Raw genomic sequence first — 16,037 nt, forward strand, 5'->3', positions numbered from 1 at the left:
AAGGTCTGGGGTTATCTTTCAATTGCCTTTTTATTGCTTCTTTTATTTTCCTATCCTGGTGAGTTTGAGGTCAAGCTTTGGAGGAGATCCCCGAACTGCACAGGCTGTTTGCTGTTGTCACTGCCTGTCTCTGGGCATCTGCACAGTTCATGTGCTTTTATTTCTGGATGACTTAAATAACTGATTTGAATAATTAAAGTGTCTAGTGTTTGTCCCATGACTTGCTGCTTACTTTGATTTAAACTGTTCCCACTTCTAGGGATATAACTATAGTCTTTTGGGGACCTGGGCTGCTGTGGAAAGCCTTCAGCCAGCTGCCTGCCCCTTTGGGCTCAGGGACCGTGTTGGCACGTCCATCACAGTGCCTTTGACTTGGTGGACCAGGCACTTGCAGGAGTGCCCTTGGAGTGGATGCATAATAAACATGGGCAGCTCCTGCCTTTCCCACTGCAGCTACACATTCTGGTGCCTAAGGAAGACTTGGTAGCATCTTACTACACAGGGCATGGGGGAAACTTCATTTGTCTCCTGCAAATTACAAAAGCCTGATCTCTGACCTCCCCTCATCCAACACAGCTGTGACATCACATTTTTCAGGCTTGGAAAGGATTTTACTTGTTTACAGCTTTCAAAAGAGCTCATTGAACTAATACAGTGACCTCAGGCCTACGGCCAGTGCGTGGCTCATAAAACTGCCAAGACTGGCGAAGGTGAGTTGAGCACACAAGGTCAGAGTTGTTCTGGGTCAGGGGTTTTATTATGCAGCTCCCATGTGAGCTTTGTGGGACTGGGCAGGAAGCTGGTCCAGCAGGCTCTGCTCCTGCATGGCCACCACTGTGCTGGCTCCATGCTGCAGAGCACCTGGGCAGGAGCAATGTGCTGAACCTGGTGTCTTCTCCAAGGTGTAGGTGGTGTTTTCTTATCAACTCATTCATGGGCAAAGGAACCAACGTTTTTCTTCTGGAAAGGTGCCTGGGTGCTTACAAAAAGCTCCCTGGTAACAGCTGCAGCTCTGACATTGCCTTGCTGTAGGAGTGAGGACACTGTAATCTCCTTCCTCTCTCCTCACTTCTCTCTGTCTTTCGGAGGCTGTTCCTCTCGCAAGTCACAGCAGGGAGTGGTGAAGGTATTGGATAGTTTTTGGGGCCATCTCATCTCTGTTTTCCCTGTCCTTAAAGCTGGGGCTCTGCTAACGTTGTATTTCCCATGGTAAGACACCAGGAGGAGCTCTAGGGCAGGGAAATTGGTTTATTTTACCATGCTGTAGTATAGGATGGTAGCTCTGTACATTTCCTATGGTGGCCACCTCAGTATACAGAATTACAGACCGGTTTGTGTTGGAAGGGACCTTAAAGCTCATCCAATTCCAACTCCTGCCACAGGCAGGGACACCTTCCACTAGACCAGGTTGTTCCAAGCTCCATCCAACCTGGCCTTGAGCACTGCCAGGGATGAGGCAGCCACAGCTTCTCTGGGCAACCTGTGCCAGGGCCTCAGCACCCTCACAGGGAAGAACTTCTGCCTAAGAGCTCATCTCAGTCTCCCCTCTGTCAGGTTAAAGCCGTTCCCTCTTGTCCTGTTCCTACAAGCCCATGTAAACCGTCCCTTTATGATCTCACATATTTTGCAGGTTTTATCTAAGAAGTCAGGACAACCTGGTCTAGTGGAAGTTGTCCCTGCCGCGGGAGGGGGGTTGTAACCATTCTATAATTCTATGATAAGCTTCAGCTCCCACTGGGAAATGGTGAGTGTGCAACCTCTCTTGAGGGACATCATGCTCCTTTTGAGATTAAAAATCACACGTAATAAAAATAATGATTTGGGGAATTCAATACTGGCAAGCTAAGTGTTTGTTCTTATATGTTTAGCCTGGAGAATAGAAGGCTACGTGGAGACCTCACAGCAGCCTTCCAGTATCTGAAGGGGGCCTATAGGGATGCTGGGGAGAGACTCTTCATTAGGCACTGCAGTGAAAGGACAAGGGGTAACGGGTTAAACCTTAAACAGGGGAAGTTTAGATTGGATATAAGGAAGAAATTCTTTACTGTAAGGGTGGTGAGGCACTGGAATGGGTTGCCCAGGGAAGTTGTGAATGCTCCATCCCTTGCAGTGTTCAAGGCCAGGTTGAACGAGGCCTTGGGTGATATGGTTTAGTGTGAGGTGTCCCTGCCCATGGCAGGGGGTTTGGAACTAGATGACCCTAGGTCCTTTCCAATCCTAACTCTTCTGTGTTGCCTGTTGCCTCCTCTCAAACCATGTGCCCCTAATAGTTTACCTGGTTTCATCCCTGCTGCATGGAAATGAGAACAGGAGACTCAGTTCTGGCCCCAACCCTTGTTTGGGTTCTGTGACTCAATACAGAGAGCCTTCCCTTGTGCATCACCCATTGCCCAGCTCATCTGTTGTGCCACCAGGACTTGGCCATGCACAGAGATGTGAATTGAAGAGATGGATGGCAGAGATGTGCTTTATTTAACACACTGCACCTTAGTATTATATTTCTCAGCTCCTTTATTCCCCCTTCTCTCTATGGGCCTATTGATGCTACAAATTAAATGTCCTATTTATCTGCCTGCTGCAGGATGGGTGAGCACCCAGACTGCAGGGGCTAGGGGTGAAATCCCCATGCCAGGACCATCAGCATCACCTAATCCCTGCTTCCCATCCAACCCACAGCTCTGGCCAAAGTGCGAAGCTGAGGCAAGGTGGCAGCCAAAAGTAAGGTTTTGTCCATTGTAGCTATTTATTCTGAAAATGCAGTGTTTCCAGTTCAATTCTCTCGACTGTGATCAACATCTTGGTCTTGAGTCTTGATGTGATAAAGTATCATCAGCAAACCTTGCAGTAGTAAGCATGGATATGTGCAGTCAGCTCTCTAAATCAGAAGGTAGGTGATTTTATGGTGTCACACATCATGAAGGGGTATAGCTAGGGCTGACAGGAGTAAGCTGCTGGAGATTGGAGTCTTGCCTTGTGCTTTAGCTCAGCTCTGAAATGTTTATTTGGCCCCAGTGTCTGGAGATCTCAGAGGCTGTGATTTCACCCCCATTATCTCCTTTGCTGGTGCAGGCTGCAAAAGGTCCTCTGCCGTTCTTCAGTTGAGCTGGCTGAGGCACCTACCCTTAAAATGATGCCTATTCTCACAGCAGCTTGCTGAGATGCAGACACCCATGGACTCTATCCATGCAATTGGGTGGTGGTGGGCCAGAGGGTGCTACAGAAGCATTACTTCCAGATATATCCTATTAATTTATTAGGATTCCAGCCATATCTATTCTCCGTAGACCTTCCTGCATGGCCAGGCACCTGTTTCCAGAGCAGAAAATGATCGTGTCATTGAAACATGAGTACCAGCTATGAATATTTATTTGCACAGATGCAGCTGAGAAACAGAGCTTGCTTTGCCCAGTAGCGGAGTCAGTGAAATGCAGGTCACAGCTCTGCGCCTGGTGTTCGTACATCTATATTCAAAGACATTTGAGTACTTTTGGTTTCTGTCTGCTCAGGAGTTGTATTTCTATGTTTCCTTGGAGGTGGTGCAGGTGACCTCTTTTAAATCAGATTTTGGGCGAACTTCAACACGAATTAAGTCATAGGAAATTTCAGGTCAAAGAGGGAATCCTCGCTGAAGTTATAAACCACTGAAGATGGAAGGTGTGAGTGGAAAGTGGTGGTCAGGGCTAATAACCCACTATTTGGTGTGGTAACGTCATTGCTTCATCGCGTGTAACAGTTTCCGCTTAACACTGTACCTGCAAAATCCAACCTATTTTCATGGCAATGCCCTTTTCCTTTCACCGCGATTGCTCAGGGGAAAAAAAGGGGGGTCAGTTTCTGGGGTACAGAAGTGGGTTTCTGGTAATTCTACCCTCTTGTAGTCTTCCACTGCCTGTGTCTTAGACGCATTCGTCAGAACAGGAACATGTGTCACAAAATTGATGTTACCTCAGGTGAACTTGGTAACCTGAAGCATGAAAAGTTTACGTGACATGAGTTGTTGGTCTCTGAACCATCAGTTGAATCAGACCACAACATCATGACAACATCCTGCAGTGACATAAAGCATCAGTCAGAGGAGATTTCTGCAGGTGCTATTCAAGAAAGGTGATAGAGCAGGGACTGGGTTAGTCCCTTCTCATTTGAAAATGACGTGAATTTGTAAGAGGCTCCCGATTTTCTGGAGGACTGAAGGTGAATGTGCGTGAAGAGTCCTACTTTTCAGTCCTTTTCTAGCTTGGCTACATGGCTTTGGGAGAGGCTTCTCACGGGGCTTTTCTCCACAGAGAAGCTGATCAATATCTGAAAGGGGACTACAAGGGCGCTGGACTAGGACTCTTCATTAGGGACTGTAGTGATAGAACAAGAGGTGATGGGTCTAAACCTAAACAAGGGAAGTTCAGGTTAGATGTAAGGAAGTTCTTTACTGTGGGGGTGGTGAGGCGCTGGAATGGGTTGCCCAAAGATGTTGTGAATGCTCCATCCCTGGCGGTGTTCAAGACCAGGCTGGAGGTAATCTTAGGTGACATGGTCTATTGTGCAGTGTCCCTGCCCATGAAAGGGCATTGGAACCAGATGGTCTTAATGTCCTGTCAAACCCAAACCATTCTGTGAATCTATGACAAACTGGCTACATGGTCTTTTTCTGCAATAACAATAGCTTTTACTTCTAAATAAAGATGCTGGTGCTTCTGGGCACATGCACTTCTCCTTTTCCTTTTATTTTCATGCCTCTGTCCCCTAATGGTAAAATGGAAATTATTAGCATGTTCAATTAAAACCCATATTTTTCCATAAACACAAAGGAGTACAGGAGCAGTACCACGTGGAGGAACCAAAATAACACAGTGTCAATGGAGCCCCTGCCCCAGCTCTTTTGGGGCTGTCCAAGGAAGACTGTCAATCTAGACAAGTCAATGGGGGAAGCTTTCCCCAGATCACCTTGACGGCTACAGGACTATTAGACTTGTGGTGGTGCACTGGGAAGAGCGTTTTGGGACTGTGCAAGACTTACTATGGGATGTTTAAGGGAACGGCAAAGTTAGGGAAATAAAAGTATCAGGGAGGATCAGTGAAAAGCAAACTGGAAAATGAGAGGAGGGATGATAGTGGCTGATTACATGTAAGTGGGGTTGTGGTCAGTATGCTCTTCTGACTGAGTTCTGTGCCTGATCACCCCAGCATGTGCTGTCTTCCTATTAAATCCTTTTCTTCTGTTTTTAAGTGTAATTCCACTCTCTATCCTAAATGCAAGTGTTGCAAGGTCTAAGGGCCAGCAGCTGGGGGTCCAGTATGTGCATATTGTTTGCCTTTGTATGTTGGCTTGGAAAGACATCAAGCTGGCCTAACTCCAGCTATTGGAACAGCCATAAGTCTGGGCAGGAGGCTGGAGAGACCAGAGGGTCTGCAAGTTCACTACTGGTGATACTGGGAGGTCTAGTCCAGCTACTGGAGAGGCGTAACACATTACTGTGCCATTGTCATCATCTATAGCCACTGTGAGAATAAGAAAAAAGCTGTTTAAAAATACTTTACATTCTCTCCACCCCTCTGGGATTCGGAGAAGACGTAAGCAAATTGCAGTACAGTATGATCATGGGAGATGGTATACCACATACGTCTGAGGAGTTCATCCAGGAGAAATGCTACTCCAAGGTCCACACAGTAGATAAAGCCAGAGAAGGGTCAGGAAACCAGCACTCCTACATCACAGCTCAGGCAGGGACTGGGGGCCCAAAACTGAACTGATAAGGCACTTCTTGTAATAGGCTGTGCAGGGAAATCCATGGTGATACTGGTCAAGGCCAGTAAGGTCAATTAGTGCCCTCAAGAACCTTGTAGGGTGTGCATGAGTTTTTCAAAGAGCTCTCTAGAATGTGTCTCCATGGGATTTCAGCAACGAGTGAGGAAGGCATCCCAGCTCCTGGTGCCCTGAGATACCCCGGGAAGGATTCTCCTGGGCATCTGTTCTTCCCTTGGCAGGTCATGGAAGGACACAGGGATCCTCGAGTTGTGGTGTGTGTGGATTATGCAGTTGAAACAAAGGGAGGTTAAACCATGAAGTTCCATGTCCTGTCCTCATTTTGAAACCCTTGTTTGCAGCTTGCTGATCTCTGCTGTTTGGTTCGTGTGGGGCACATAAAAATGCATCCACCAATGTGTTTGTGGTGAGAGAACATTAATATTTAAAAGAGGGGGTGAGAAGGGGAATAAAAAAAAGGCTGCCTGAACTTTTTCCCCTCCTTTTCTTCCATTATCTCTTTTTCTGCTTCTATAAGCAGTATTGACTGATTTGGGATTCTGATGACACAGTATTTGCCCTCCCCTTCTGGAGCTAGACGGAAGGAAGTGGGGTAGAAAATGAAATATCAGCTCCTAACCTCGGGTCAGGTAAGCCAGCTACATGCTGCAATGGAAAGGATGGTAGTGGTTGAGCTTCACTATAAAAAGGAGACCACAGCTGGCTTTGAGACACAAGAGAGTGGAAGAGGTCTTGGAGAAGAACTCTTGTGCTCTGTCACTGTGTGCATACACCTAAACAGCAGAAAGAGTGCCATGGCTTTTGCCAGCTATGCTGCAGTGGTGAGTACTTGCATTTGCTATAACTGCTAAGATGCATTTGCTGCAAGAGAAAAAACAATGCAGATCCCAGGATGCTAACCACAAACAACACTTTTGGTCTTAGTGGAAGATGAATGGGATGCTAAATCTGCCTCATACAGCCTTCTGTCCCCAGCTTTTGCAAATGGATTGGTGCTTGAGTGACAAAGAAGGCAATGGACTATCCATAATTATCTGTAAGGGCAGCACTGCTGATGTGGGATTGGAGAGACAGTCCTTTTCTCAGACAACATGCTACCAAAAATGCTGAAATTTCACTGTAAAGTGAATGTCTGTCTATTTAAATTTCAACCTGGGTAATATTTGCAGCACTGCCAGCTGCTGTGATTTTCTTTAAAGCTTTTGCTAAGTGGTCAACCTTTCACTTTCTGAGAAAGCATATGGCTTATTAGGTTTGTAAGCTTAGGTCAGCTGAGTTATTACTCCACCTTGTAAATCATAAGATCATTGCTCTTTGACTACAGAGGTGGACCTTTCATAACTTAGTGGAGAGAAGCTCTTCTTGGTGAAGAGACAAGTATGAATTAGAATTTGAATCAGAGTTTAGCATCTCTTTTGATGAGTATCATTAGCATCATTTGCTATTTGCTTATGCTGGCCCATCTCACCCAAATATAAGATGGTCTACTGATGGTTCAGTCTAGTAAAGACTTTGCTGTTTGTGCTCTTTCTTTCTTGGCTGGACAGAGCTAATGACACCTTTCTCTCCCAGATCAGGTCACTGTTTTTGGTGCTGGTTCTAGCACTCACAGTAGGGAGCTCACCCCATGGGAGGGTAGCTCATCCCCGACCCAGCAAGAATGGTGGCTCTGTGAGGCTTAGTGAAGATTGCCTGAACCAAAAGAATCTCAAGTTTCCTACCATGGTGAAAGTTGACATTCGTATCAGCAATTCAGGTCATGCCTTTAGGGTGGTTCATGATGTCAGGAACCGGTCTCTCTCTCCTTGGGATTACAGGTAAGTTGTTCTCTAAATTGCAAACAACTGCTTCACAGATGTTTCTTTGTGGTGAATGGTGGCTGGTTTTCAACATATGCTTGGAGTCCTGTGAATGTTGCAAATGCTTCTTGATGCGCGCTTACGTTTTGATGTTGGGTGAGATTTCTCCAGGAGAAACTGCATGTAGTGCAGATTGGAGTGGGTTCTAATCATCTTGCCAATCTTTGTAAATCATAGAATTGTTTGGCTTGGAAATGGCTTTTAAGGTCGCCAAGTCCAATTTTAACCCAGCCCTGCCAAGTCCACTGCTAACCTATGTCCCTAAGCACCACATTTATTTTTAAATACCTCTGGGGATGGTGACTCCACCACTTCCCTGGGCAGCTTCTTCCAATGCTTGACAATCCTTTCAGTGAAGAATTTTTTCCTAATATCTAATCTGAGGGTAGGTGTATTCTTTGGCTGTGTCTCATAGTGAGGGTACACAGGTAAATAATATGGTGCTTTCATGGAGATAAGCAAGAAGATCCTGCCAAACCATGTTGTGCAAGTGCATAAAACACTTCTGTGTCTCTATCCCCAGGCTTGATGAGGACCCCAACCGCTTCCCTCAGGTGATTGCTCATGCCAAGTGTCGCCTCTCCAGCTGTGTGAACCCACTGGGGCAGGAGGACCACAGCCTCAACTCCATCCCCATCCAACAGGAGATCCTTGTCCTCCGGCGGGAGCAGCAGGGCTGCCAATACACCTACCGGCTGGAGAAGAAAGTCATCACTGTGGGCTGCACATGTGTTGCTCCAGTCATCCAACACCAGTCCTAGGAAGAATTAGTAGGGGAAGGAACACTGGGAAGAAAAAGTATTTCCTATGAAGATCCCTCTGGAGAAATCCCACCGTAAGCCACCTTGCATCCCAAGCATGACATCTCCTTTCCAAATCTGAGCAGACTGCATCTGAAAGTAGTGATTCTTGCTGTTATGGATTTTAGAACAGGAAACACTGGTAACTTGTGATGGAGGGAGAGAGATGGTGAAAATATTGTCCTTGGCAGTAAATTGCCCTAATGTATACCTACAAACCAGCACTGCTACAAAAATCCTTCTCCTGCACCTTCTCTCTCCCTTCCTCATCTCCTAGCTCCTTTTCGTTCTCTGGCCATCCTTGCTCACTAGCATATTACTGGTGTAAATCTGGCCTGATTTCCAGATTTTCATTGCATTCTGGGTTTGTGTCACTGCTGCTCCATGGGAAGCAATGGCTGACTTACTTCAGAACATTCTGGGAGAGAATTGAGTCCACTTGTATTGAGTGTTAAAACAGCAAAGAACTAATGAATGTTTATATTTCTATTTATATTTTCTATTTATGATTGTATTTATGGCTTTGTATGTGCCCAGAGTATCAAAAAAGGTAACTGTTTATCTGTATTTATTCAGTAACTTATTCACTGAATAAAAATTGTTTATTTAAAATACTGTTGTTTTATGGTAGCTCAAAATGAAAGCATGTCTAGAGAATGGGTTTATGTGGCAGTAACACTGAGAGATTTCAGGAAAGAGCGGGCTTTTTCCGGTGCAGTGATATGAGTAAGAGGGAGTGGAAGAGAACTTGCAACCCAAAGAGATAAAAAGATTTAAAAAGGAGCTGAAAGTTGTTGATGAGGTTGTACAGGCAGCACTGGGGGGAGCTTGTAATAGAGCCAGGTTCTCTACACCTTGGGGGTGGCAGACATCGCATTGCGGCTCTGCAGCTGAAATTTGGGATGGGAGTCTATCCTGCTTCATATGAACTGGGGAAAGCCTGTCCTATCCTCTTCCAGACAAGATGTCATCCTTATAAGCAATGTTCTCCTCCACCAGCTGGATGGTTGGCTGAGCAGGAATGCGGGGGAATGTGTAATGATGGCTTCATCTCACTGGTTTTTAACCAGCCAAATGCTAGTTGTTGTGCAGGAAGTGGTGGATAAGGATCCCTCCTCATAAAGGGAACATCAAGGAATTGCACCTCCAGGGCAGGGTTGCCTGCTGAGCTGAGGTGCCTTTTCTCTCCCTTAGCTGCACAAGGAGCACAGCCCATATAAACACACTGTTTATTATTTTATCAGATTGCTGCAGTGTGCTTTTTTTGACATTACTCATCTTTCACCCAGAACTGAGCCAGAGACCTCTGACTTTGGTTTCTGCTGGTGGAGTTTTAAAGCTTGTATTTCCTTGTTCATCTGCCTTTAAAGAAGGATAAACATATGTGCAACCATTCTTGTATTTAATTTTAGCTGCATAGAAGCCACTTTGAATTAGATCCGTCTGGTACAGTTAGACCCTGGGTTTTCTCCTTCCAAATAGGTTGGATGAGTTGGTGCTTGTTTGTCAAGTGTGGTGTATTCCCTGTCCTGGAGTCACTGGGCGCCAGTTCAACACGCCATGGGTAACTATGTGGGGAAACCATCTCTTTCAGTTACAAGCATTTGTACTCATCTGTGGCAGCGGCTGTTTCGTTATGACCACCAAGCCCTTCATGTGGTGGAGCGCAAACCCATGGAGGCGTCTTCTGCTCACTCTTGCTTAACACCAGCTCTCCTTTACAGTAACCACTGACCAGGAAATCGCACCCTGCACACACCGGTTCTTACTCCTGACCTATTTCTCTCCATCTCGATAAACCTAGCCCGTGGGGTTGTCCTCACTTGTTTTGTGGGCAGAAAACAAGCCTACTTTCCTCTCTTCAGTCATGATTAGCATTGGGTTAGTGGCAGCTAAATGAGTGCATGCTTTTGTACTGATGAACTTAACCACCCATCAGCTTACACTAATAGTTGTTCTAACCGGATGAATTATGAAGTAGCTAATCAAGAAAGTGCAAAGGTAGATAATAAAGGAAGTCTCACCCATGGGTCATGAGGTTCTGCAGCCGGCACTACCAACTGCAAACCACACACCTCTCAGGAAGGCATAGGGATTGTTTCTAAATAGAAAAAGCAGCTAGAGTTATTTCCTTCAAATGGTACCATTCTTAGAGTGCAGTTGGTTGTAAGTATGAGGACCGTATCCTGGGCTGCATCAAAAGGAGCGTGACCAGAAGGTCGAAGGAGGTGATCCTGCCCCTCCACTCTGCTCTCGTGAGACCTCACTTGGAGTATTGTGTGCAGTTCTGGTGTCCTCAACATAAAAAGGACATGGATCTGTTGGAACAAGTCCAGAGGAGGGCCACGAGGATGATCAGGGGACTGGAGCACCTCCCATATGAAGAGCGGCTGAGAAAGTTGGGGCTGTTCAGTCTGGAGAAGAGAAGGCTGTGTGGAGACCTCATAGCAGCCTTCCAGTATCTGAAGGGGGCCTGTAGGGATGCTGGGGATGGACTCTTCATTAGGGACTGTAGTGATAGGACAAGGGGTAATGGGTTAAACTTAAACAGGGGAAGTTTAGATTTGGTATAAGGAGGAAATTCTTTCCTGTTAGGGTGGTGAGGCACTGGAATAGGTTGCCCAAGGAGGTTGTGAATGCTCCATCCCTGGCAGTGTTCAAGTCCAGGTTGGACGAAGCCTTGGGCGATATGGTTTAGAGCGAGGTGTCCCTGCCCATGGCAGGGGGGTTGGAACTTGATGATCTTAAGGTCCTTTTCAACCCTAACTATTCTATGATTCTATGATTCTGTTGTTATTTTTTAGGTGCTGTCTTTTGCGATGGAGTGGGTGGTTGGCTTTCATTCCCAGCAATCTAAGAACACAGCAAAAGAGCCTGTTTCTGGTAAACATCACAGTCATATCACCACCAAGAGCAAATACAGTACACAGCTGAGGAACAGCCTTTGCTTAAGGCTTTTCTTGGTTTTGTTCCCCTTGTAGCAACAGATTCAGCTCCTGGATGCCTAGCTGGGCATCTATGGCTCTGAAAAGTATTTAGAGTAGTCTTGAGAGGCTCAGTTTTTTCACCAGGAGGAGAAGACACAGCTGTAAGTTTAGTAGCAGTTCCACAGTGTCTTCTTATAACTTGCTGGGCTGAGCAAACAACGGTCACAGGTTGGTATATGAGCCTTGTGGTCTTTCCCATCCCTTTACTCCTCTGCTTGCCTCTCACTAACCTCCTTTCTCTGTCCCCTTGTTCATTCCTCTCCTTGGCTGTGGCTGAAGCAGGGATCCTGCTGTGTAGCAGCTCCCATGGGATGTTGGAGGGAGCACACTGTAGAGACCCCTGCCTCAGTATGGGCTGAGAGGCACAGCAGTGATGTCAACCCAGGCAGATGCCTACTCCCAGATCTGTGCTGTGACCTGTATATGTATTTATTGGTCTGAAGATGTGAGCCAGGCTTCTTTGGACCCTTGGCAATAGGCAGATGCTCCTGGGGGTGTTCAAAGGGACTACAGACCAGGTCAGCCTGTTCTACAAAAACCTGCTTTTGAAAGTGCACAGAAATAATGTAAAGAATGCATAGGTTTCAACCTAAAAGGTTGAATCAACCCAAGAACTATTTCTGTTTGGTAAGATAGAGGGCGATGAGTTGAAAATACAGAAGTCAACATGGATGATTGAGAGCTAGACCTAACAGACACAGCTTTAAGGGGATGAATGATTTGGAGGTCAGTCCTGTGGGGATTGGTGGTTTGATGGCAACATGATGGGTGTAGATGATGGGATGAGTTTCCATGTCAGCTGTGAGTTCTGGCTGTCCTGGGACCAGCCTGACAGACCAGACCAGAAACCTGTTTCCATGTCACCATCACAGGGTGAACTGTGAGACTTGCCTTGATCTCCTTCTGTCTCCTTCCCCTTCTTGCTCTTTGCTCTGTGTTATGATTTTTAATGCTGTTCTTAATAAGAACCTAGGTGAGTGGTCCAAGTCTGCATGTTCTACAACACTGTTATAGGGTGGTGACAACAAAAAAACCTGTTCACAATGTCTGTGATTGCCTGACACTGCTTGTGTCAGGAAACTCAGGGCTGTTGATAGGGATGTGACTGCGTGCTGGTGTTGGTTTTCAGGAGCTGAGAAGATACCAGCCAGGCTCAGCACCAGAAACAAACTGTGCTTTCTGCTTTTGCTACTCACAAAAGCATTTTCCATCTTTGCTAATTATTCTCCATACTTCCAGAGCTGGATAGCGGTAACAGCTTCAAGCCCTCAGCTCTTCAGATAAATTCATTCTTGCTTTCTTTCTAAATTTTCCTTCTATTTATTTATTTATTTCCTCAGAAAACTATCTCAGGTTTTCCACCTTTTCCTGGAACTGTAACAGAAGATTAAGATTAAAATTAAAATTAAGTTTGCTGTTCTTTGGGGGTTACAAACTGAAAAAAATACTGTTTTCTGGGCATAGTTATGGATGAGTTTTAGTGGTCTTACTAGTCCAAACTGTCATGTTTCTGTTTTATCTGCATTCTTTGTAAGCACAATATGTTTGTATCACAACCAAGGTTCCCTGTTCCCATAAATGAATAGATTGTTTATCTTCTCTCTAACCTGCCCCTATATTTTGGGGGGTTTGTTTCTATTTCAGACTTCTGAAGTCTGTACTACTGGCCTCCTTCATGTTTTAAGGCTTGCCAGACAGCTGAATCTCCATCATCTTTTACAAGTGTCTCGTGTCTGTCCAGCTTGCTTTGATAAGCTGTCAATGATGAGCATAGTTATCTGACAGTTTGCTATACAAATGCAATCTCAAACTTCCCTTTCTGCTGGGTTTTAATCACAGGTTGCCAAGCAACCTGACTGCTAGCCAGTGCTGCTCAGATTTAGCTAACTGACATGAAACAGAGATAGCGAGCAGGGCTGGAATGGAAAACTTTGTGTTGAAGAGGGTTTTGCAGCAATTCTCCCCTGCCCCCAATATTGATATCATTAAAGGACATAAAATAAGCAGGAATTTGCACTCAGACTCTCCAAAATAAGAGAGACCAAGATTTATCTGTTGAATCGAACTGATAAGAGCTGAGACAGAGTGAAAGAGGGATCCTACTCCCTTTGGTCTCCTATTACGATCTTTATTAACTGTTAGTCATCAAAATTTGCCCAGAGAAACAAAGACACTGATTAGGTGACCTCATGGCAACATTGCATTGATTTGGAATTATTCTTTTCCAACTGAGCACAGCAAAGTCAAGGAAGGAAGACCTCTTAGCTCATGATGCCAGGAGTTACAAGAGAACTTCCAGCAGGAAATAAAATAGTTTTCAGGCCAAAAGAATCCAGGTGATTATATCATTAAATGCTTCTGCAGGAGCATGTACAGAATGGAAGCAGCTTGTGGAGGTGAGCATGAAATTGGCATGAGGCCAAGTAAACGAAAAATGGGTTGTTTCCTGGGGCAAGGATTTAACTCAGTTAGTAAATGGTCCAAGGGAGAATGATGCTGCTGGAAGTGGGACTGGAATATCTTTGCAGCCCGTCAGCAGAAAGCTGTCGGCATTTTGGTACTTCAACTGTGTCATCTCTTGCTGACCTGGTTCTGACTTTTTCCATGTAGTAGCTCTCTCTCAGCATTTCTAACCAGTCTCCATTACTCATGGGCCAACTCCAGCTAACGGCACATCACATCACTACCAGGTAATAAAGCATGGGATTTACCATAATGATAGAAGTTGCTGCAGATGTTTTGCCAAAGCTCAATCTATAGGAAGTGGTAGGATGTTGAGGGATCATCTAATGGGCAAGACACTCAGCTCTATTTCAATCTGCCTCCACTGGTATTTATATAACTCATTGTAAACCTCAGAGGATGAGGTTCCTTGATGTTTTGGGGTTTTATTGGCAGTCTGTTCCCATGCTTAGTATTCCACAACAGTAAGCTGTGGTGAACTTCAGGACCTGAAAGAGACCTTAGGGAAGAACAGCTGGAGGTTAGGTGGAGCCAAGCTAAGTCAGTATCACATATACTGGTAGATTCCTTCATATGCGTAAAGTTGTATCAGTGTTTGAAGGTAACTACAGGTGTGGATGGGAGTCTATTGTTGTGATTGCAGGCACTGTGATCACTCCGATTTAACAAATGATTTATTTGACCGTTGTATATCTGCTAGGTCAGGTATGGTGTGAAACCCGTGTCTCTAGCGTAAATTTAGGTTACAGACCGACCCACCTGGTTTTGCCTGGTCTAGATTACAGAGGGTTTAGGCTTATGGCATAGCTGGAGGGAATAACCCCAGTGCAAAAGGTGGAATGATCACGTCTTTGTTTAGCACAGCTGGATCTGAAGAAGATGCATTCACCTGAAGTGACCTTGCTCCTCATTAGGGACTTGCACCTCGGAGTTCTGCATCTCTAGGAATGCATTATTTGCTGTTGCATTTAGCAATGGCATTTTGTCACTGCCTGAGCACGGTTACCCCTCTCTAAGATGGCAGCAAACAAAACACCCACATCTTCACAAAGCAGCTTGCCTTCTTAAAAGTGGAACCTTTTCATCTGAGCACTTTTAACCCCAGAGTGCTTTAAATAAACCACCTCAGTGCTAAACATCCACCTACCTGAGTCTTATTGCAGCCATGGTAGAAGTGCTGTGTCAGTTTGCTTTACATTTGAAGGACTAACTGCTAGCAATGAACGCCTTGGAAGGACACAAGCACAGAGAAAATGATGATTGCAGTTAGCAATACATGGTTAACCTCTTCAGTTATCCACCCAACATACTCATGTGCTTGTGTACCCAGGTAGTGACCCAGCTCCACAGAAAATGTGTTGAAGTCGGTTGGAAAGAAATTCAACATGTAGCATTGAGCAAAGTCAAAATTAGGCAGTGAAAAATGCTGTTTTATTGGAGGGAGTTTTGTTCTTCCCAAAGAAGCATTCAAAGTGTTCTGCTGAGCCTATCACTACAAATTCCTTTCCAATCAGATAATGAGGTGGAAAACTGGGTAGTTACCCACTGTTTTTTCCTAGTCTCTTTTCAATGTGAAACTACTGGGTGTCACTTGGTGAATAATTTTCCTCCAGACAGTTTAGTTTCTCTATCAGTAAAAGGGTGTTAATGGTACAAGCTCTAGCTTTCCTGTGGGGTTTTCATTCTGCTGCAGAAGAGCTAGAGGTTTTGAAGAGAATTTTAGGTTTTAGCATCACACAGATCCCTTGTATGGTCATAATTGAATTAGGTGGTTTCTTACCTCATCAAAAGGGCTTCTTTAGAAAGAAAGGAGAATAGCACAGAGTATTTTACTTGGTTTTTTTTTATTACACAAAGATAAATAAACAAATAGGTTATTTCCAACTTTTCCACCAGCTTAAATAGAATTACATAAATAGACATTTAAAAGTGTAAACTAAAGATATGTAGAGAGTACCCATTACTTTTTCAGTCTGTCACATGAAGGTGTCTGGATACTAAATTCATAGAGTTCAAGATTCCTGGGGGAAAGATTTCTTTTTTTTTTTTTTTTTACTGAAACTCTCTTAAATTTTAATATATTCTGATAGATTCTAGTTAATCATTATATCTTGATTCAGTTTGGCAGAGACTGAATCAGGCTGCTTCATTTCAGAGCTGTTAAGCAAGG

At 44.9% G+C, this 16,037-nt stretch overlaps 1 protein-coding gene across 2 annotated transcripts; it reads left to right on the plus strand.

Moving 5' to 3' along the window:
- Positions 1–2,786: 2,786 nt before the first annotated feature.
- LOC133222454 (interleukin-17F-like) lies at positions 2,787–8,471 on the plus strand. Of its 2 annotated transcripts, XM_061372141.1 has the most exons (4): positions 2,787–2,887; positions 6,310–6,387; positions 7,331–7,575; positions 8,141–8,471. In XM_061372141.1, the coding sequence occupies exons 2-4, from the start codon at positions 6,358–6,360 to the stop codon at positions 8,376–8,378; spliced, it is 513 nt and encodes a 170-aa protein (XP_061228125.1). In that variant the 5' UTR covers positions 2,787–2,887; positions 6,310–6,357; the 3' UTR covers positions 8,379–8,471. The 2 variants fall into 2 exon arrangements, with proteins under 2 accessions (XP_061228125.1, XP_061228126.1); XM_061372142.1 differs by lacking the exon at positions 2,787–2,887 and having other exon boundaries at positions 5,576–6,387.
- The last annotated feature ends 7,566 nt before the right edge of the window (positions 8,472–16,037 follow it).

The sequence above is a fragment of the Neopsephotus bourkii genome, unplaced genomic scaffold, assembly GCF_033783945.1.
Source record: "Neopsephotus bourkii isolate Nb327-2 ecotype Australia unplaced genomic scaffold, CSIRO-AGI_Nbou_v1 NB_1600, whole genome shotgun sequence".
Classification (NCBI taxonomy): Eukaryota; Metazoa; Chordata; class Aves; order Psittaciformes; family Psittacidae; genus Neopsephotus; species Neopsephotus bourkii.